We start from the raw sequence: 20,986 nt of genomic DNA, 5'->3' as shown, positions 1-20,986 counted from the left end.
GGACACGTATAGTTCACAGGCTCTATAATCTTGGGGGTTGGGTCTTTGTAGCATTGTAACAATGTCACAAATAACCTCACTAAATGGAAAGCCTGATTAGGTTAGGCTAAAAGCATATCTCAAATACTGTCGTGCGTTTCTACTTCTAGAAACCCAGCTAAGAATAGCCCTGCAAATACACAGCTGAGCACTAGATGCAGAGCTGAGAGCCAGCAGCCCGCAGCGCGCTCCGGGTGACAGCCAGGTGGGGTCAACGCATCCCGCCCCAAACGAAGCCTTTAAGATTCATAACACTAACCTCCCCTTGAGGGTGTTTATACTTGCATGTGTTACCACACCATCACTTTTTCAGAAGCTTGCGCTTTGGTGAGGTAAGTAGGTACCACATGCACATCACGCTGGTGGCGAGCAATGAGGAGTTCAGCGGGATGTCAGGCGTTACGTTGTGTTGGGGTTGGGTTATCAGCACTGGGCTTTAGGTATAAAAATCTCAGGTTAAAAATACCACAGAAAAATGGTAGGAGGCCCCTTTTCATGGCCAGTATTAACAAATCGTCTCTTGAGTATTAGTACAGCGAATACTTTGAAGCCTTGCACCAGAGATTTTGCAGGAGGTATTGCCCTCTCGTGGCAGCTCAACGGAAAGGTGGGTGGAAGTGGCACGAAGGCAGTTTAGGAAGGTGGAAGGTCACAGTCCTAGTTCTTCTCACAGCTATGGATGTGATTGATCTCTTTATTGTATCTCCTTCTGGCATCTGGTTTTTATTACAAAATGATTAGCTCGGTTCTTTGATGCAAAATGTCACGGGAAGTGTGATGTCTGCTCGTTCTAAGGCTGTGGTTCACAGACAGATCTGATCTCTGGGGGTTTATTCCAGCCACAGGTCTACACAGCCACAGCAGGATAGGCCTGTGCTTTCTAACCCTTGGAGAACCCCAATTTATCTTCTGGCATACACTCAGCAGTCTTAATTTTGTAAGAGTCACATACTGCAAACTCAAACAGGCACTAAGAATGATCGGCAAACAGGATGGATCACGTTAACCGGGCAGAAGTTATGGGCAGGTAATACTGGAACAGGAGCAGGTCTGCTGTGCTGCACACCAGATGGAAAGTGGTGCTCCCGTGAATGAGTGCATCATACACGGATGCTTTCTGGAACTAGAAGGGAATTTGTATTTGCTCTTCAAAGTACTGCTGGTAATTTATGTTCCTCCTTATGCCAGGGTACACATCTGTTTCCACTAATAGATGAATTTCACAAGCGGCTTCTCTTCTGTTATTTCTGTAGGGACTACACAAAAAGGTTTCTCCTGTACAAGAATTGTACAGGATTGCCCATAAATTCAACACGGAAGGCATTTACACTGGCACATGATGCTGTACTGGCTGTTGCCACTGCCCCTGTCTAAGGTACGCTCTCTGCAGAGCAGCTGTCGCCAAATTTATTTTGACCCAGTATGTGTGATAGATGTCAGCCTCCACAGCAAGACAAATTAGTTTGAAAACAATTTGCAATTAAGTAACTTTAAGGCTGTAGTGTAAAGGAATTGGGCTCTTGAGAGGTAAAACTTCAGTAGCCTGGAATGGCACCTGAGGTGGGCTGGCAGGACCTAGGGAGAATGACACAATCTATTTTTTTTTTTCCCTAGGAGTAGACTCACGTATCAAACCACAGCCCTTTAGAAAGGTCCTACAACATGGAAGTCATAGGAATCAAAGGACCAAGGGTGAAGAAACAGTTTGTCACACTTCTAGTTCTCCCTGACCCTTTGACAACATGCTGAAGAAGTCTCATATATGCAATAAAGGTAGCATCCAAAAAGCTTCAGAGACACTCCTCCCCAGATACGTCCTCACATGTTTATAAAACCTCATTAAAGAAAAGCAGCGCTTACCCTTGCTGTCAAGCCAGCATTTTTGACAGTGCTTGCAGATGCCTGTGTGACTATTCCTGTGCTGCTAAATCTGGATCCATCACTACCTTAATAGATTGATGTTCCAGAGTCTACAGTGAAATAATTTTTCTGTCACATGTAGATATTCTGAACAGATCTAGAAAGAAGAAAAAGGATAGTCACACTTCCTGGAGGTACAGATGACTATATACTACCAGTAATTAATTCTTTATAGCAGTGAGTATTTCTGTGTTAAATTTCTGTTGTACTTCACCTGAGTAAGTTCCCCATTTTAAGAACAAGCAATGCTGTGATTTAAAGCACCATGTGCCTTTTGTTTCTGCTGACTAAAATATTTCTTATGGCAGTTTAAGCTCTGACTTTTGGTCCCTTTCAAGCTGGAAACAAGGTTCTGTGAGAACATGAGACAGCGGAGGAGCCTGTCTCAGCTGGGATGTCACAGTCATCTATTAAATTGTATCTTTTACAAATGAGTGTTATGGTATTTGCACTGTCTCGTAATCATGCTCTGATGTGCAAACAAGGAGGGGCTTGTGCTGAATTTTGCTTTATTTCTCTATAGGGCTACTATTTAAATCATTACTGTAAGTACCAAGTTGCAGTCAATGTAGTAATGCAGGGTAGATGGGAAGATCTGTTGGTGCAAAGTCTTTCTTCCTTCTTCCTTTGAATTGGAAAAAGGGGGGAAAAATGTTCCGCTAGATCCTAGAATTACTAATACTGTTATGGAAGTCTATAGGGTAACATTTATAGAAAGGAGGGAGGTCTTCAATGGGATACTAGATTATATCTCTCTTATAACCCATTGGATAAAGCTGAAAAAACCAAAATGCATCTGGGATATACCACCTGTCTGTTGATTACCAGGGATTTAATTCTTCTGTGATAGCATTACTTGCATAAAAAAAGTCTTTAGCTAGTACTATCACCCTTCGGTGATTATTATAATTAAATAATTTATGCTGAAAGGATTTCTATAGATCTGTACTTCACCCACCCTGCTCAAAGTACAGCTGCCTTCAAATGCCAGTCAGGTTGCTCGGGGCTGCATCCAACCAAGCCAGCCACCACAGAGGAGGTGTCTTCATCTTCAGCTTCCAGGTCTTCAGTCTGAGAAGACGGCTTGCAAGAATTAAACTTTTTGATTAATCACTGTTAAGCTTAATACCTGTATTTTCCCTTTTACATTAAGTATATGCAAGTAAAATTTAGGTTTTTGAATGTGGCAATGCAAACTTGCAAATGTTTTTGAACTGCAAAACAGACCAAACCCCTCACATTCTTTAGAAGGGAGATGCAATTTTCACTGTTACAACTTCTTTTCTTCCAGGTAAACCTCCTCAGTAACTTCTACAATGAAAGATAAATTGCAGACGGTCAACCTGTCAACAGTATCTGAATTTGTTCTCGTAGGCCTTTCTGATGCTCCAGAAGTCCGTTTTCTACTATTTGTGCTGTTCTTGATCACTTATTTGGCCACCATGGCAGGCAACATCACAATCCTTGTTGCCATTATCACAGACACCCATCTGCACAACCCCATGTACTTCTTCCTTGGCAACTTATCCTTACTGGATATTTTATGTCCCACTATCACTGTGCTGAAGATGCTGGAGGCCTTGTTGCTTGAGAATAAGGTGATTTCATTCACTGGCTGCATGTTACAGCTGTTCTTCTTCATTGATGTTGTGGGCACAGAGATTTTTCTCTTGGCTGTGATGGCGTATGACCGTTACGTTGCAATATGTCATCCACTGCAGTACATGAATATCATGAGTATGAAACTGTGTGCTCACCTGGCCATTGGCACCTGGGTGGTGGGATTTTTTAATTCTCTGTTGCACACATCTTTGATTTTTACACTCTTTTTTTGTGATTCTAATGAAGTTGACCAATATTACTGTGACATCCCTCCTATGCTGGCCATCTCCTGCTCTCCTACTTACAGTAGGGAGCTGGTAATTCTCACAGTTGCTGGGCTCCTTGGAAGCAGTGCCTTTGTGGTCACTCTGATCTCATATATCTATATCCTCTTGGCTATCCTGTGCATGAACTCTTCTGAGAGCAGGTACAAAGCTTTCTCCACTTGTGGTTCTCACTTGACAGTAGTATGCATCTTCTATGGGACTACCATTTGCACATACGTACGGCCTTCCTCCACCTACTCACCTAATCAGGACAGGATAGTTTCCATGCTCTATGGAATCCTCACTCCCCTGCTAAACCCCATTATCTACAGCCTCAGGAACAAAGAAGTTAAAAGTGCCCTAAAAAGAGTGATCAGCCAGGTAAGAACTGCTTTAACAAGACAAGAACATCGCACTCGCTCTCTGGCGTCCTCTAGAGCCCCAGTAATTGGATAGGCACTGCAGTTTGTGACCGATCGCTAACTCTAGCCCTAAAAGTCAGATGCTGGAATCAAAACTCCTCCTCTGGGCTCCTTTCACTGTCAAAAGGGAGAGGTGTGCACCTCCAGAAGGCCAACTGGTTGGCACTGCTTTAGGTCATTATCATGGGAGGAGATGACTTCAGCTGGTAATGTTTTTCTCCACAGACAAAGCTTAGACAAGAGCCTCAGACACAGGTGTTGGATGCACAGTCTAGAGCGTGAATGCTGGGAACTGGTACTGTAGGCACACTTAGGTATACATTCTCCTGTACTAAAGTAGCTTATGGGGCTGGTGCCTCTTATTGACCACATTGCTCCTGCAGAAAACATGAGCATGTCCTTTGTGGGAGATTCTCTGGAAGGAAGGCTCCTTCGCCATCATTCAAGGTCATCAGCCTGGGCGTGTTTTCAACAAGCACGTCAAGAATCCAGCTGCAACACCTGTGGTGCCACCAGGCACAATCTGGCCATAGTTTGGACCATGTATCTCAAAATCAGTCTGCTTGGGTGCAAACCAACTCCCATAAACTAGAGATGTCAACTATGCTAATGTCTGTACGCTAGAGGAGCTTTCTAAGACTCATTTTATGGCCAATGGTGGGGAAGGGAGGCCTGGCCACTGTGGGCTTTGCCACCACTGCACAGGCATGCCCTGGCTTTTGCCAGTGTTGGCAGACTGAGGGAAGGTTTACAGAGTGTGCTTCAGGTCTGTGTGAGCCCATAACCAGGAACAGTGCTGCATTCCAGGCAAAAAGTGAGGGCATGGCTGACAAAGGTGGAAATGGATGTGCGGAGAGGAGGAGTGCCATGCAGTCTCCTCTGTGTTGCAGCTATAAATCTGTGTATATCTGAGCTTTGAGGCTCTAATGCTGGGATGACAAACTCTTACAGCTTGAGATGGACGTCTGGATGTGTTGAAGTGCTGTCGTGTGTCATTCCAGCTGTTGTGCCTGGTGCTAAATAACTGATGTGGCTTTGTTCGCACACTAATCCTTACTAAAACCAAATGTCAAGGATATCTGTCTTAGTGGCCTTTTTGTGGTTGCTGTTTTGCTGTAAAGGATAAGGTAATGACTTCCCTGTAGGAGCTCGTATCTTACTGGTAACAAGTGCACATTCTTAATATTAAACCAGTGGAAATAATTTAATTCATCCACTCTCAGCTGTCAGTCATGTTGATCATGGGTTCAAAAGTCATGTGTAATAGCTGAAGAGCTTTTCTCTAGGGTAATACATTCTGGATTTTCTGGGGATTTCTTTTATTTTATTTTAAAGTATATTTCACCAACTTAAAATGCATATCAGTCCATCCAAGAGGACTTGGAAATTTAAGTGGAGCATTAAGAAGTTGGTAAGGCCACCTGTGTAGCTGTAATGTTAGAGCTTCCCAGAGAGGTCAACATCCTGACCTACGGTAAGGCTGAGATTCAGCTCCCTAAACACAAGTTTTAATGGCATGTAGGATGACCCAAGGCATCTTTCCTGCTGCACAGTTCCTGCTCCATAAAAATTACAAACTACTTAGAGCAAGTGAAAAGATCAGAAGTCCTCTACTGCCAGGTAGGGTTGTTTGCCTATTATAAGCAGAGCAGCAGATGTTTACGCAGGGTTTCCTGTGATTCTTGAACTATGACAGTGGACACCACTTTCAAAAAAAGCACCATTTCTTCCAAAGCCATCTGACAAACCACAAGCCACACATCAACGTGGACAAAGGGCAAAAAATGTGCACAGGAAACTTGGTATAGGCTGCAGCACCATTCTGCTTCTGGGGCCAGATAACTGCAGGGTCTCAGAAATTACTGCAGATGTTATGTGGGGATGGGGAAGGAGCCGCCATGATCAGTTTCCTTGTAAATAGAGAAATTCTGGTGGTTAAACCTAGGACTATGAGATCAGATTTGCTCAGGAAGCATTTCCCTTTTACACCTATAACTTTATGAACCTTTGGTATTGTCTGTTGGACAGGAGAGTAGGGATCAGCTGTGAGTACCAGTCTGAGGGCTGCTGTGTGCCAAGTGGGTCAGCATTAATGTGATGGATGGAACAGGGAAAGGACCAGTTCAGCAGAATGACCTTCAGATGTGTAGATGTGAGAGCAACAAGGTGTATTATAAAAGGAAACTTTCCCAGTTTCATAGCTGAGGAAGACCCCAGCCTGTGTGAGCTTGGCCATGAGCAGCAGTGGGGTAGAGGGGGTTGTCATGGACATGTTTTTCATGCCACAGCTCCACTGTTCAGAAGCCCATCTTGTGGAGGGGGTCCTCTGCCTGGCAGCTACCTGACTTCTAGCAGACACCCACAGCCCAGGGGGTTTTGTCCCTGCCTCAGCCTCTCGGCAGTGGTGGCTGGAGGCACAGATGGATGGTTCCAGCATGCAGGGGTAGGCAGTGAAATGCCAAGAGCTCTATGGCAGCTTCGGGAGGGGGGAGAACGTTGATGAAATAGATATCCATGAGGCTTTCTGAGAGCACCAGGTTGGGGTGAGCTGTCTGAGGGTCTGGAGTCACTTCTCGGACAGCAGGAATGATGGGAAAGCCAAGGAGGGGAGAGGTGGATTCATGTGGGAAGAAGATGATGATGACCCCCTGTCCCAGCATTGTTTCTGTTTTGCTACCCGCACACACAGATTTCTTCATTCAATTCAGTGCATCCTAACTAGATAGGCAGAGCAGGAGAAATGTGAGGCTCGACTTTCCTACACTGCCCATCTAACCCAGGCTTGGATGTTTTGTCAGACCTCTTCCCTCCTGGAACAGAGCACTAGTTGTAGATGTGGGAGTCAGGGCATCCTCCTGGGGTCTATTCCTTTGGATTTGAGGAAAGACCTGCTGTGACCTGCATTCCTGCTCTGAATTCAATCTTAGTTCCCCTATATCAGAGTTGTCGAGGGAAATAAATATCCCAGTGTTCTTATATAGCGTTTCCAACCACAAGGTGCCTCCTTAGTGAAGAATCATAGAAGATTCAAGGTAGTACGTTTTATTTGTTCCTTTGACATTGTAAAATGGCATCTCTAACATCATCCTTTTTGCTGGAGGCTGCCTTCTATGTTGGTATCCTGAGCTTGTATGTTGGTATCCTTAAGCTAAGTAGTATGAATAATTCCTTTTCAACACACCCATCCCTCCACCTAGCTTAGGGAGTTAGTTGGTGGTTTAATTTCAACACTTCCTGAAATTCACCCATAGCCGAGCTCTTCTAGTGTTTAAAGGCTTCATGATCTCCAGGTGACACCATGTCCTACCCCATAATGTTAACAAGATGTGTTTATCCTGCTAGATCCTACAGAGACAGTGATGTGCTTCTATATAGCAAATGGCAGAAACGAAGAGGTCTCCACCTTGTCTGAGGTGAAATTGTATTTCTGACCATACCACACGTGTCAAACTTGCTTCTGCTGTCAAAGAAGCCTTTAGTGTTTCCCCTAATATCAGAGAAGGGTCGCTCTGAAGGGAATGGAGGATTCCAGCAACATCTCAAACAATGTACTCGCAACAAGCAGAGGGAGGAGAAAGATTTCAGACCTGATCTCTAAAACATAATATAGATATTTAGGTTTTCCTTTCAAAAACATGGTCAGACAGTTGGGCGAGATGATCGTTGTATGTCTCTTCCAACTGAAATATTCAGTTCTGTCAGCTCTCACTCCCACTGCAGGTACCACCCGGCAGTGCAGCCCACCCAGAGCAGGGGCTTTGGGCATCAAAGGGAATCACAGACTGGCTGAGATGGGCAAGGACCAACATGGTCCAACCCCCTCTGCTCAAGCAGGGCCACTGTAGCCTGTAGCCAGGAAGCTTTTGACAGCAGGACCTGCTGCAGACCCCAAGTCCCACGCCGCCTCCTTCCCCTCTGTTGCTCTGGGGAAGCAGAGTGGCAAGAGGGTGAAGGGCCCGTGGGTGCCCACCACATCTGCAATGATGAGGAGACATGGAAGTGGCTCTGTGAGGGACGAGGGTGTGAAGATGGGAGGGAAGGAGAGGGGCTGCCTGTGTGGCTCCTGCTGTCCCTCCCTGGGGTGGCCCACTGTGCTGGCCTGGCCCAGGGCGTGGGGTCCCATATTCTGTGCTCCTGGGGGACCTCTGGGTGCCGGGGAAGGAGCAGTGCTGGAGGACATGCTGCCAGTGTGATCCACCCCTTCTGCAGTGTCCCTGCAGTGATCTTTGCATCTGCTTAGGCACACGCAGCAGCGAGCTGGTGCTCTTCACCCCGTCCTTTGTGCTCAGCACCCTGAGCAGCACCATTGTCCTCATCTACTAAACCTACATCCCCGCTGCCATCCTGAGGCTCAACTCTGCTGAGGGCTGGCCAAAAGCCTTCAGTCTGTGTGCTTCCCACCTGACTGTGGTCACCCTGTTCTTTAGGACCATCTTCTTTATTTATGTGCATCCCAGCTCTCATTTTTCAATGGACAAAGGCAAGGCAGCCGTTGTGCTCTATATCCTGGTGATCCTCATGCTGAACCCTCCGATCTACAGCCTGAGATGGAAATGAAGAGGTGAAGGCTGAACTTGGGAGGCTCATGCACAGAGAGGTAACACTGGGGCACAGCAAAACCTTGACACAAAGAGCTTGACTGAAGGCCAGCTCCTCACAGCTGCATGAGTTGTAATTTTACTCTGCCTTTACATTCTCTTTGCAGAAAAATTAATGTTGTCTTTCACTTAAAATAGTATTACAGCCTCTCTAATGGAGCACTGTAAGTCATAGCACTGTGTATTCTTTCTCCTAGGGTGTGAGCCAATGGTCAGTGTTGGGAAGACTCATTATGATAGAAATTAGTAGCAGAAGTGATAGCAATGAGAGAAGCAGGTTGTGCTCACATAGGCAGTTACTGTAGGAAACGGCACCTTTTCATCAAATCCATCAGGGCAGAAGGTCAAGGAGCAGAGATGCACAAATGAAGCACGGTGGTGAGTACAGTGCAAATTACAGAAACAGCCTTGCATGTGTCTCATTTATACTTATGAAGGCCTCCATTACCTGCATGTAGCGATGGCAGCATCCCCACATTGCTCACTACACAGCTTCTCCCAAGGTAGCTGGAAGTACTTGGGTAAAGCACTTTCTTCTGCAGAGACAAACCACTCGCAGACAAGTCTTCTCAAATTGCCGAGCCCCGTGTGGTTCCTGAGCAAAGCCCTGAACAGCTTTGGTTGCACATGTTCTTGTGACCCTCTCCATCATGTCCCATGGGAGCAGTCCTTACCTCATAGCAGGTCCATGGTGCCCTATATGAAAACCCACATATGTTTCCAAAGCTGCTTGTTTTACTGGTGGTTCTTCACTTGCAATTGCACGTAAATGAAAAAAAATAAAAATCAGTGCTGAGACCCCCAATAGGACTTATTTTGTGACCTTACTGAGCTTGCTTGTTTTGTAGGAAGGTGCTCACTCTGCTACACCAGGATGAAGCTGATATTTCTATGGCACTTCACGGAGGAGATATGAACTTTATGCAACTCTTTTCTTTAGAATTATGAACTAATACTTCAGGTGAAATCATCCCTCTAACTTTATGGCCAAACAGCAGTGACTCTTCAAATTCCTTTACGATGCCATAATTATTAGCTTGGCATCTTTGGGACATAATTCTGTGCATCATGCTGTACATGCACACATATGTGCATGTATTTTTGTGTTCTCTTAACAGTAAAACCTAGCAGACTATTTGGATCTGACTTGGTGCAGGATAAGGTCTCACAGGAATATGGCTTCTTGAAGGGCTCATGTGTAAGTCTTCCTCTTGGTTGTCCAAGAGTGCTTCAACCCCAGAGCATGCAGCCAGAAAACATTGGAAATTACTCTGGTTTTGATAACCTAGGTGGAGATAATCTCTCTTAAATTCATATGTTCACTCCTTAGCTAGTACTCTCTCCTTTAGGATGAGGTGCCTTCTGGGGACACTTTAGCTATCAACATGTATGGGAGACAAATCCCTCTTGTTTTGCTTAAGAGCAGAGTTTCCTACTTTTACATTATGGTTGGATTATTTTTTTCCCAGTAGTTGTTGCACTTAATTTGGGTAATTTTATATGACAGTACGCTGGTGTGTAGTTAACTTTACTCTGGAGAAAAAGAAAGAAAAAAAGGAAGAAAAACAAAACCGCAGAGTAGTTGGTAATTGCTTCTTCTGGGCATGAGACATCTCTGGAGACTCATGGAACACCAGGGACAGATTTCAAAGGCAAAAATTGTCCATTATAGATTTTCAAGATGACAAAAGCTGAACAAACTGGAGTGTGCCCTGTTATCATAGGATCTGAATAAATCCCATTGCTCTCTTACACCTGCAGGATGGCTCGTGTTGGAACACCACCTCACACTAACATAAACTGGGAGCTGACTTTCCAACGTCTGCTTTTACCCAACATTCCCATCTGTAAACCCAGCTTAGTGTGGCTTCTGCACACGTTCTCCACCACAGGTTTGTACCAACCTCCCAACCCACCTTTTACACCATAATTTGAATTATTGCAACTTGGGCCCATTTCCAATACTTGACAGCTTAATTGAATGTACCAGCAGGGACTGAGCGCGCACTGGAAGAGGGTAATCAACCTTTCCAGGCTTGGAGGGAGGCTGCACATAAGGGCAGCCAAACATGGAAGAGCACAAGCTAGAAGAACCAACGGTATGAATTTTAGCAAAACCAAGTGACGGATTCTGCACCTGGGGTGGGGTAATCCTGGTTATATGTACAGTTTGAGTGATGAGAGGCTGGAGAGCAGCCCCGTGGAAAGAGATCTGGGGGTTTGGATTGATGGCAAGTTGAATATGAGTCAACAGTGTGCCCTGGCAGCCAAAAGGGCCAACAGTGTCCTGGGGTGCATCAAGTGTGGCACAGTGAGCCTGTCAAGTGGCATGATTGTCCCACTCTGCACCTCGAGCACTGTGTGCAGTTTTGGATGCCTCAATATAAGGACACCAAACTATTAGAGTGTGTCCGGAGGAGGGTGAGCATGATGGTGAAAAGTTCTGAAGGCAAGACTTATGAGGAGAGGCTGAATATACAGAGAGTAGGCTGAGGGGTGACCTCATCACAGCCTACAGCTTCCTCGAGGCGGGTGCTGGAGAAGGTGCTGATCTCTCCTGGTGACCAGTGACAGCACACGAGGAAATGGTGTGAAGCTGCATCAGGGGAAGTTCAGACTGGACATTTCCTAGGAAGATTCTTCACCGAGAGGGTGGTCAGTCACTGGAACAGGCTCCCCAGGGAAGTGGTCATGGCGCCAAGTCCGTCAGAGTTCAAGGAGGATCTGGATGATGCCTTTAGTCATATGGTTTTCGATAGTCCTGTGAGGAGCACGAGTTGAACTTGATGATCCTTATGGCTCCATTCCAACTTGAGGTATTCTATGATTTTATGATTCTGTGAAATCAGAATGGATGGGCAAAAGGTCACTCAGCCTGTCCCTCCAATCCTCTGCAGGAGCATGTCTACCAGTGATGGGCACTGTCCCTCTCCTGCAATCTACACGAGAGATTATCCTATCCTAAAAAAAATAGTCATTTCTATCAAGTAGAATTCTTTTTGGGTAATTCAGTAGTTATTTCTACTCTTCACAAACAGCAAAGACATATTTATTCTCTCTTCAGGTCCCTTTATGTACTCAAGTACTGTTACTTATTTCCCCCTTCAACTTCTCTTCCACAGGAGTTTGCAGCCTCAAGTCTTTATTCCTTTGCCTGTGGGCAAGATTTTCTAGACTTTGATCGCTGCTGTTGCTCTCTATGGTGCTCATCTTTTTGGAATCATTGTGTGCAGTGCCAGACACCACACTTCAGGGGAGGCATTGCCAGTGCCAAGGAGGCAAGGAAACACCAGTTCACATCTCTTGTTCAGTAATGCCATTTGTATACGTCATCTGAAAAGGTTTAAGTCCATTTTCAGGCTTAGTTTAAGTACCTCCTGAAAGCTGTAACATTTAGCTTCCAAATGCGTTGTTATTTTGTCATCTTTGTCTTTAATCCATTACTAGTCTCCTGAACACCATGGTCATCATTCATCAAAGTGAAATAGCGACAGATATATTCAAATTAACAGCTGAATTACTTGGGAATCGATATAACTTACAGACGGTGTTCTCTTTCCTTCAATTATTTGGATAAAAAGCAGTAGCCATTTTCACTGCTCTTTGATGTCACTGGTTGTGGGGTCACCTAAAGGCTCCCCACTTGGATGATAAAAGAAAATCTCTACAGCTATTTGTAAGGAGCTACTTAAAAGTGGTTTTTCCCCAGCTGGTGTGGGGCCAGGGAGCTCTGGTGTGGGGCTGTCCCTGGGTGCATCCAGGGTGCTCACTTCAATCTTGTAGAGGCAAACCCAAAGCCCCCAAAGCTGCTGCTTATTCTGCAGGGGCCTGGCAGGAGCTGAAGTCACCAACGCTTTCCCTGGGGACATAAGGCTGTGAGTTGTGTGGACACCAGAGCTAACTGACGGCCCTTTCAGTCACCACAAGAGACTTCAGGGGCAGGGCTGGCTCTGAGCTCTCCAGCAAGCTCAGGCCAGTCTATGGCCAAGTGCATCCTCATAGGCAGATACTGGCTCATCCCACTTGGGTTTGGACATCGAACTCTAAGATCCCAAATGTTTCACCCAGCTCTGTTATGATGGGATGGATCACCTTCAGAAAGTGTCTTCCACCACTGGAGGAGGCCCTTAGAAGCACTAAAGAGGATGTATTGATTTTATAAGCAAGTGCTAAGGAAGATACAATGCATCATCTGCGTGGCTACAAGAGCTTATTTTCTGAGTGTACATTCACCTTTAGTTCCCATCACTTTTAAGAAGTGGCCTCCCACTGGAGCCAGCTAGGAAGACGGTGGGTTTCCCTGGCTGGAACTGGTGGGTTAAAGAAATCCCCAAACTGAGCTGGTCTTGGGTGTTACGTTTCTGGAGAAAACAACTATCTTTAATTTGCTCTCCATGCCCTTCATACTTGAGTTACCATCACAGAACAGGATAAAATGTGGAGACCAGGGTGCTGTGGTGAAAGCAGAGCTTGATCCTCATACCAATGAGCACAGCTGTGAGCAGAGAGTGTCAAGTAAACCCATCACAAGCCAGAGAAACACAGGGATGCAAAGTGGCAGGGGGAAACTCAAATCAAGGACTTGGAAAGACCATCCTGTCCAGGCCACCCCCAGACGTGTCCCAGCAGAGCCATCAGCTCATGCCCAGTTGTGAAACCCATGAGGCACTGGGAGCAGCTCTCCAGATGAGGTGGGTCAGCTTCTGGACCTGGGAAGTCCTGGCCCGTGTGATGTTTGTACCAGCAACTGGAGCAGGGCTGCAGCCTCGGGAGCTCAGATGTCCAGGTGTCAGCAACTGGGGAGACTGGGATTCAGGGGCAGCTACTGGACAGACTGCGTGTTTGAGCCAAGCTGCTGGAGAACCCACCTTTTGCTTATGTGTGTATAAATACATTCTCACGAGTGGACTTCCAACCTGCTCTGTCAGAGACGGGAGCAGGATGAGGCTTTCGGTGCTGTCTGTGTTCATGTGGGAGCTCTGAGTGCCTGTCTGTGATCTGTGTGGCCAGCCGTGTATGTATGTACTCACACACGGACCTGTACACACGTACACATGTGCCTATGTGTGAATGTGTCTACTGGGAATACATCTTCAGCCTCACTACAGGTGGGACCTGGGGATGGGCAGTGGCACCAACCTCACCTCTCTTGGGCTGTTGGATCACGCTGTTGATATATTTCCCTCTAATAATCACAAAACCAGAAAGGTGAGTATATAATAGCAAATCAATTTCTGTATTTGAATTGGCTTTTTCTTTAATATATATATATATATATACACACCCACTTTAACCAGAAAATGCAGTACAAACGAAAGTACATTTAACCTAACTGGCCACTGAAAAGATAAACACTGATTTCCCTAAATTGCCCAACTAATAAACAGTTACTGCAGTTTATTCTCCAGAAACACAGGAAGAAAATGTTCTTCCAATTCAAATCTTTCTACAAAATGTATTATTGTGTGCTAATTTTTTTCTTGCAAAGTTTATAACTAGAATTACTTATCCTTTGCACATACTATTTCTGATGTTCTGACAAATTCCCCAAATGTAAATTTCAGAGATAAATCCCTTCAGGATGTCCTTGGGGAAATCTCGCTTGCTTTTCCAGGTGCCCTAGAGAGGCTCTGATGATTTATCCCGTGAGCATGGGATCAATGGGACAGCATGCTGGTTTCATAAAGACCGATGGAGCCTGTTTTTTTGACTTTAGTATAATAACTGCAGAGTGTGGGTCTGCAAATAACATGGGAGGCCCTTGAAACGAGAGAGGGTGGGTGAATTTCTGATACGCAGTTATGCTGTATGATAAGGTGCTGACTGTCCTCATGAGCCTCTGTCAACAATTAAATAATTCTGTGCATAGACAAAATCTTCCATCAACACCTGCTTGATGATCCTACCTGCCTCTAGTTTCACTGGGATGGAGGAGAAATATGAAAAACTGAAGGAACTCTGATGTAAGGTAGGAAAATTAAGGATCTTACTAAGAACCTAGTGATAAAGAATGCAACAAAGATGGAAAAGAGGAGGAAAATGACGATACACATGGAATAACGCTTTTACACATGAATTCACAAGAAATTTGAGTATCACAGTAGATAAGAAACAACAAATAAGGATCTTAGTTTAGCACTGTGTTTAAATCACATGGCTAAAATTACCTTTTCCTAAGTTTGTCATTTTGTCTTGCCCATTGCCATTCTTCATTCTTGCCATTGCCTATCTTCAGAATGAAGGATGGAAAACCATTATTATTCAGTTTTGAAAGTTTGTCTGTATCGCTGGTATCCGGGTAAATGGTGTAAGTGTGAAGTTTCAAGTCTGGCTGAAGACCGCAGAGAGCTCTGATGCATAGTAACAGGATGAGGAACTGAGGGAAGTTTTAATCATAATTGTTGGTGTCAATATCTGGCACTGATCACTGTTCTCAAAATAGTGGAGATCTCAAAAAGAGGATATGTACTGACAAAAGGCAGCCTGAAGACATACTCCTCAAGCGTATTTCACTGCTTTACCCCCAGGAGCTGCAGGAGAAGAGACATGAATGAATGAGAGAATAAACATGACTACTGTAAACTGTAAGAAGAAGTTTTAGTGTCTGGTGAGATTGAATAGCCTAAACCTAGTTTGCCGCCCTTGACTCATCCAAAGACAAAACCATCCCTGGATTCATGACTTAGTTTTGATCAGAGGATGTATGGAGCAATGGAGCTTAGCAGGTACCTGTAGGTAGCAGGACATGACCATTGCTCCTGTAGATGATGCAGGCAATATTGAACACAACATAAAATTGCAAAAGAGTGTAACTTTCTCTTGTTGGCATGGCTACTCCATCCTCTTGTCTCATTCTCCCCTAGTTAAGCTCTTCTTACTTCCTCTGGACCTTTACTTGAGGAACACACAATATACAAAGGCCACCTGCTCTCACTAAGCATTCTTCATCAGTATTCTCTTTTCAGTGGTTATTATGCACTTGGTTATACCTTAGATCATTAATTCTTTTGCCATATGTGCAGACCTTTTTCCTCTTAGGAGTAAGTTTAGATGCTCAAACTTCTTAAGTGTAGCTCTACACTCACTGTCTGTCTACTCTCTCATTAAATGCAAGAAGTAAATGGCTACAAGTGATAACTGACCTCAAATATCTGAGAGTTTTTCCAGATGGATAGAAACGATCTGTGGAAGTGTCTGCCTCCAATCTTAGCAAGGATATTTTCTGATAATGATGTTGAGAGCTTGTCAATAAAGATATTAGTGGGAGTAAGAGACAAGGATGGTATCATGCACTGCATTGGAGGAGCATGTTGGCACTCTATTACACATTGGAAAACCCTTTCTAAAGCCTATGAAAGTTAGAGCTTAAGGTATGTCAGTATATTGAAAGGGCGTTTGGAAGGTATAAAATTGTAGGTATCTTTCAGGAAGTTGAACGATGAAAACTTGTTTATAGAGAAGTAATACATCGTGGTGTAAAAATGCTGAGATTATTCTCACCTGTTCAATGTCTGAACAGGTCATCGACCCTCTGAGGGTACCTTCAGAGGGTAAGTCATCCCAAGCAAAATAGTTCACAATAGGTCAGAAGGGCCAGTTTTGTGTTTTCCCTGGGAAGCCAGATAGTCAGCTCATCTATAGCTGTGTATAACGTGGTCATCCAAAGCAAGACAGATCTTACTTCTAACAGCCAAGGAGTCAATGCCAGAAGAAGGACTACACCTAGCCTGTGGGTAGACAAAAAGATACCAGTTCCTAAAGAGCAGAACCACTCTCCCCCAGGATGTTAAATTCCAAGTTATGCTTTCACTTTGTGATGGGACCTTGTATTAACTGTAGTCTTAAGATGTTTGAAATTAACTAGATGTTTGAAATGCAGGAAAAAGTGTTGGCGTGAACAAGATTACATGAGTGCAACTGTGGACAGGATATTTATGAAACACTCTGGCAAAAAAAAAAATCCTCGTACAGATATAGGACTTGAAACTGGAAGGGAATCATAGGTCAAAGGAGAGGTTGTGACAAACTGCTTTTTATTAAGGACTTAAAAAACCCAGCAATTCTTAGAAGTGCTGATGTTTCTCCCAGAGATGGTACTGTCATTGCAAGAAAAAAAACAGTCATTCTTACTGTTATTCACTTTTTTCCCTTTCCATCTAAACTCAATGACAGTGTCAACTTTTTACATTGGTATTTATGAAGTGGAAATTTTTTCAACTTCTTCCTTCATGTCTCTCTGCAGTGATGTAAAAATGGCTGATGAGAACTGCACCAAGGTGACCCAGTTCACCTTCTTGGGACTCACAGAGCACCCACAACTGAAGCCCGTCCTCTTCGTGCTCTTCCTGGGCACCTATCTGCTGATGTTAGTGGGAAACCTCGGCCTGATTGCCCTGATCAGGGTCAGCCCCCAGCTTCACACCCCCATGTACTTTTTCCTCGGTAACTTGTCCTTCTTAGACATTTGCTACTCCTCCACCATCAGCCCCAAAATGCTGCTGGACCTTCCATCAGAAAACAAAGTCATTTCTTTTGCTGGCTGCCTCACGCAGCTTTATTTCTATGCTGTTTTTGCCACAGCTGAGATTTACCTGCTGGCTGCCATGGCCTATGACCGGTATGTGGCCATCTCCAAGCCTCTGCTCTACGAGGCTGTCATGTCTCCTGGTGTCTGCATGAGCCTGGTCACTGGGTCCTACCTTGCAGGGTTGTTGAATGCCACTGTGCACACAAGCGCCCTGTTCCGGCTGTCCTTCTGCGGTCACCTGGTCATCAACAGCTTCTACTGTGACGGGCCGCCGCTGTTTGTTGTCACCTCCACTGACACACACCTCAACGAGGTCTTACTGTTTGTGTTTGTGAGTTTCAACATGATGACCACCAACCTGCTCATCCTCACCTCCTACGCCCATGTCGCGGTGGCCGTGGGCAGGATGAGCTCTGCTGCAGGCAGGCGCAAAGCCTGCTCCACCTGCACTTCCCACCTGGCAGCCGTCACCATCTTCTATGTGTCTGCTACTATTAATTACATGCAACCCAGTTCATCAGACTCACAGGACAGCAAGAAAATCGCATGCATCTTTTACACCGTCATAGTCCCCATGCTGAACCCCATGATTTACAGCCTGAGAAACAAGGAGGTGAAGCACGCCTTTAGCAGTTTTATCAGGAGGAAAGTGTACTTCTGAAGGACAATCTCATGTTATATTATTTTCCTTTTTCTCTCTCTCTAAGGAGTGTTTCATATCGGTCTCTGAGACTTTGCCTCCTAAACCATTTGGCACCTCATATTTTAGCGCTGAAAAATTAATTAGTCTGCTCTCAAACTGAGCCCACTGACATAGCTTCATCGGTCTTGTCTCATGTACAGACTTCTTGCCAAGTTAGTTACGCTACCTCACGTGTAATAGCCATGATGCCACTTTGCAAAACAAGGTAAAAGGTAAATCTAGGAGCCAGAGATGTTGATGGTCTGGATCTTCACACAGAATCACGGGAGCGTGGAAGTTTGACAGGACCTCTGGAGGTGACCTCATCCAACCACCTGCTCAAAGCCAGGTCAATCACATGTCCACTCCGAATAGCTTTAAGGATGGAGACCCCACAACCTTTCTGGGTTTTCAGTGCTTGATCACCCTTAGAGGAATAAAGATTTTTGTTATGTTTCAATGGAGTTCCCTGTATTTCAATTTGTCTTCTCACTGGGCACCACTGAGAAGAGTTCAGTTTTGTTCTCTTTATTCTGCTCCCAACAGGCATTTTACACTGACAAGAGCCCCCCGAGTCTTCTCCAGGCTGAACTGCCTGAGCTTGCTCCTGGTATGAGATGTTCTAGTCCCTTAATCCCCCTCACCCATCCTGTTTCAGTGTGTCCTTGTCTCTCTGGTGCTGAGAAGCCAAGACCTGGACACAGCACCCCAGGTGTGGTCTCACTGACTTGACCTGTTTCCGATGCTTTTCCTAACACAGTCCAGGAGGATTTTAACCTACTTTGCAACAAGGACTGGCTCATGGTCATCCTGGTGTCCCACCAGACACCCAGGTTCTTCTCTGCCAACCTGCTTTCCAGCTGGTCCAGCTAAAGGTTAAAGCCTCCAGCCTTTACCGGTGCCTGGGGTTATTCCTCCCTGGGTGCTGGACTCTGCTGAACTCCACGAGGTCCCTCTTGACCCATTTCTCCAGCCTTTCCAGGTCTCTGAATGACAGAACAACCAGGGTGCAGTGGTTGGAATTCCCATCAGAACATGTGCAGCTACTTAGAACCTCTATCACTCTTTTATGGTTAACCAGAAGTATTTGTTTCTGTTTTCCATTTTTGTTAAGCAGTCTGACTGCAATCCATATTTCCAGAACGCTTAATGCATATGCTGAGTGAGCATGAGTTTTAATGTGTAGAAATAAATGAAGAATATTTTAAAAGCCATGATAATTTTATTGATTCTGAACAAGCTTATGTATATATATCTGAATAATTTTAGGCTGTATCATAAAATGCTGCACTACCTTATTTGTTGGCCACCACTAGCCTCCAGGATAGTAAATGTGTAACTTCTTATCTTTGAACTGAATACAGTTTTCTGTATATATGAAGAACACATTAAAAGATTTATTCAAATTCATTTTGTGTCTTTTCTTAAAATAAGTTTTCTTCTCTAGTTTATATTAAGAACCAGAGGCACCTTTGCCATCTACTTAGTTTAGCGCAGAATATGAAACTGTGATCAAGTACAAAATCTGGAGCTCAGAGCTGAAGTTAATGCTTTTTATTTCCCCCTGTGCATTGATTTATATATAGATACGCTGAATTTCATTAGCCATCTTATTGCTCAGCCTCTCCTCGTGCATGACATCCCTGAGAACACCTCAGGGTGCAGACCCCTGCCCTGTGCTGGGCCTTTCTCGATTCTCCCCATGCTCACACAGGCTGGCTCCGGGTTGCATCGAGGAGCTCACGCCATGCACCACTTCTCCGATGATTCAGGCAGGTGCTCCATGCCAAGAAGTTCTTAAGGCGAAATAAGATGTTAGTGTCCCCTTCCCCAGCCTGAAGTGAGAGGTTATGAAATCCCCTAAGCCTGCCAAGACGTTGGCCTGTGTGAAGAGTGAACTCACTAGGACTGATGGCGTTTTTCACAACATTCAGCATTTTTAACACATTAATGCTATTCAATACCCTATCAAAGTGAACTGGTTTTAAGCAGCAGCATGTGTCAGGGAGATGGAAGGCTGCGACACAGTAGGGGAAAGGACTGTTTTGACATGTGCAAGGGAGGGAGATGGAGGGCAAGTGTCGGGATGAGCCGTGGATAGCTGCAGGTCAAGCCATGCTTTTACTGAGAGAGCTGGCGATGGAGCAGACCGCCTCACAGCCTGCAGCCCCTCAAGAAGCAGAAAGCAACTGAGAACCACCAGCACAGCTGGCATCTGTGAACTGAGGTGGTTCATGTGGGTCAGGACCCTGCGGCAGCTGTAGGTCATAGGGGTACTGATCAGCCTTGACCAGGGTTTCCACCTCCCCTGGCACATCCATGCTCTCACCCCTCTATGGACTAGGACCGCCTGCTTTAGGGGCCCTTCAGGCCTTCCCTACACCTCATTGTAGATGTGCCTGCCTACATCTGGCTCCTGGGCAGACCTTGGACCTGTGCTGTAGATAGTTTTAATCCTGGATGGACAAATGTATGTACACTGTATTTTGTCTCCAGCCACATCACCTTTTGCTTCTGACTGGACCCCCTGGATGAACCCTGAATCTGGTTCATCATCTGCCATGGCTGTGGCTGTTGATGTACCCCTTGTGATGTCCCAGGCACTTTTTGCATGGTGTTGAGTGACTTCTGCCACCCAGAAGTTGTTGGCCAGGGGCAGCTGCTCTCTCGGTTACTGGTGGTGTGATGCACAGAGCCATTGTCCTTCAAACTCCAGCAGTAACTTCTGGACCAACTGAGTGGAGAACTGGAAAATCACATGCCAACCCATAAACTCTCCAACCACCAACTGCAGGATGTAGAATAGTTGTGACAAACTAAACTGTTTTAGAAGTGCTCGTTGCCTTTAATAAAGAGAAAAGTTTTCTTCTCCTCAGTGTCTGTGAAGTTGTCCCCAGGGGCTTGTTAGGAAGAATGAGGTAAGTTTACTA

The 20,986-nt window shown here is 45.1% G+C and overlaps 2 protein-coding genes across 2 annotated transcripts; both read left to right on the top strand.

Annotated features, from left to right (window-relative positions):
- The first annotated feature begins 3,275 nt into the window (after nucleotides 1-3,275).
- Nucleotides 3,276-4,641, top strand: LOC113481255 (olfactory receptor 5V1-like). Its single transcript, XM_026850704.1, has 2 exons — nucleotides 3,276-4,208; nucleotides 4,633-4,641. The coding sequence occupies exons 1-2, from the start codon at nucleotides 3,276-3,278 to the stop codon at nucleotides 4,639-4,641; spliced, it is 942 nt and encodes a 313-aa protein (XP_026706505.1).
- A 12,446-nt stretch (nucleotides 4,642-17,087) lies between these two features.
- LOC113481254 (olfactory receptor 1052-like) lies at nucleotides 17,088-18,035 on the top strand. Its single transcript, XM_026850703.1, has one exon. It carries the CDS (start codon nucleotides 17,100-17,102, stop codon nucleotides 18,033-18,035), a length of 936 nt encoding a protein of 311 aa, XP_026706504.1. The 5' UTR covers nucleotides 17,088-17,099.
- Nucleotides 18,036-20,986: the final 2,951 nt, after the last annotated feature.

This window comes from Athene cunicularia (genome assembly GCF_003259725.1).
Source record: "Athene cunicularia isolate RWA chromosome 5 unlocalized genomic scaffold, athCun1 chr5_part3, whole genome shotgun sequence".
NCBI lineage: Eukaryota > Metazoa > Chordata > Aves > Strigiformes > Strigidae > Athene > Athene cunicularia.
Note: the sequence above shows the minus strand (reverse complement) of the source record. Positions and strands in the feature narration are given on the sequence as shown.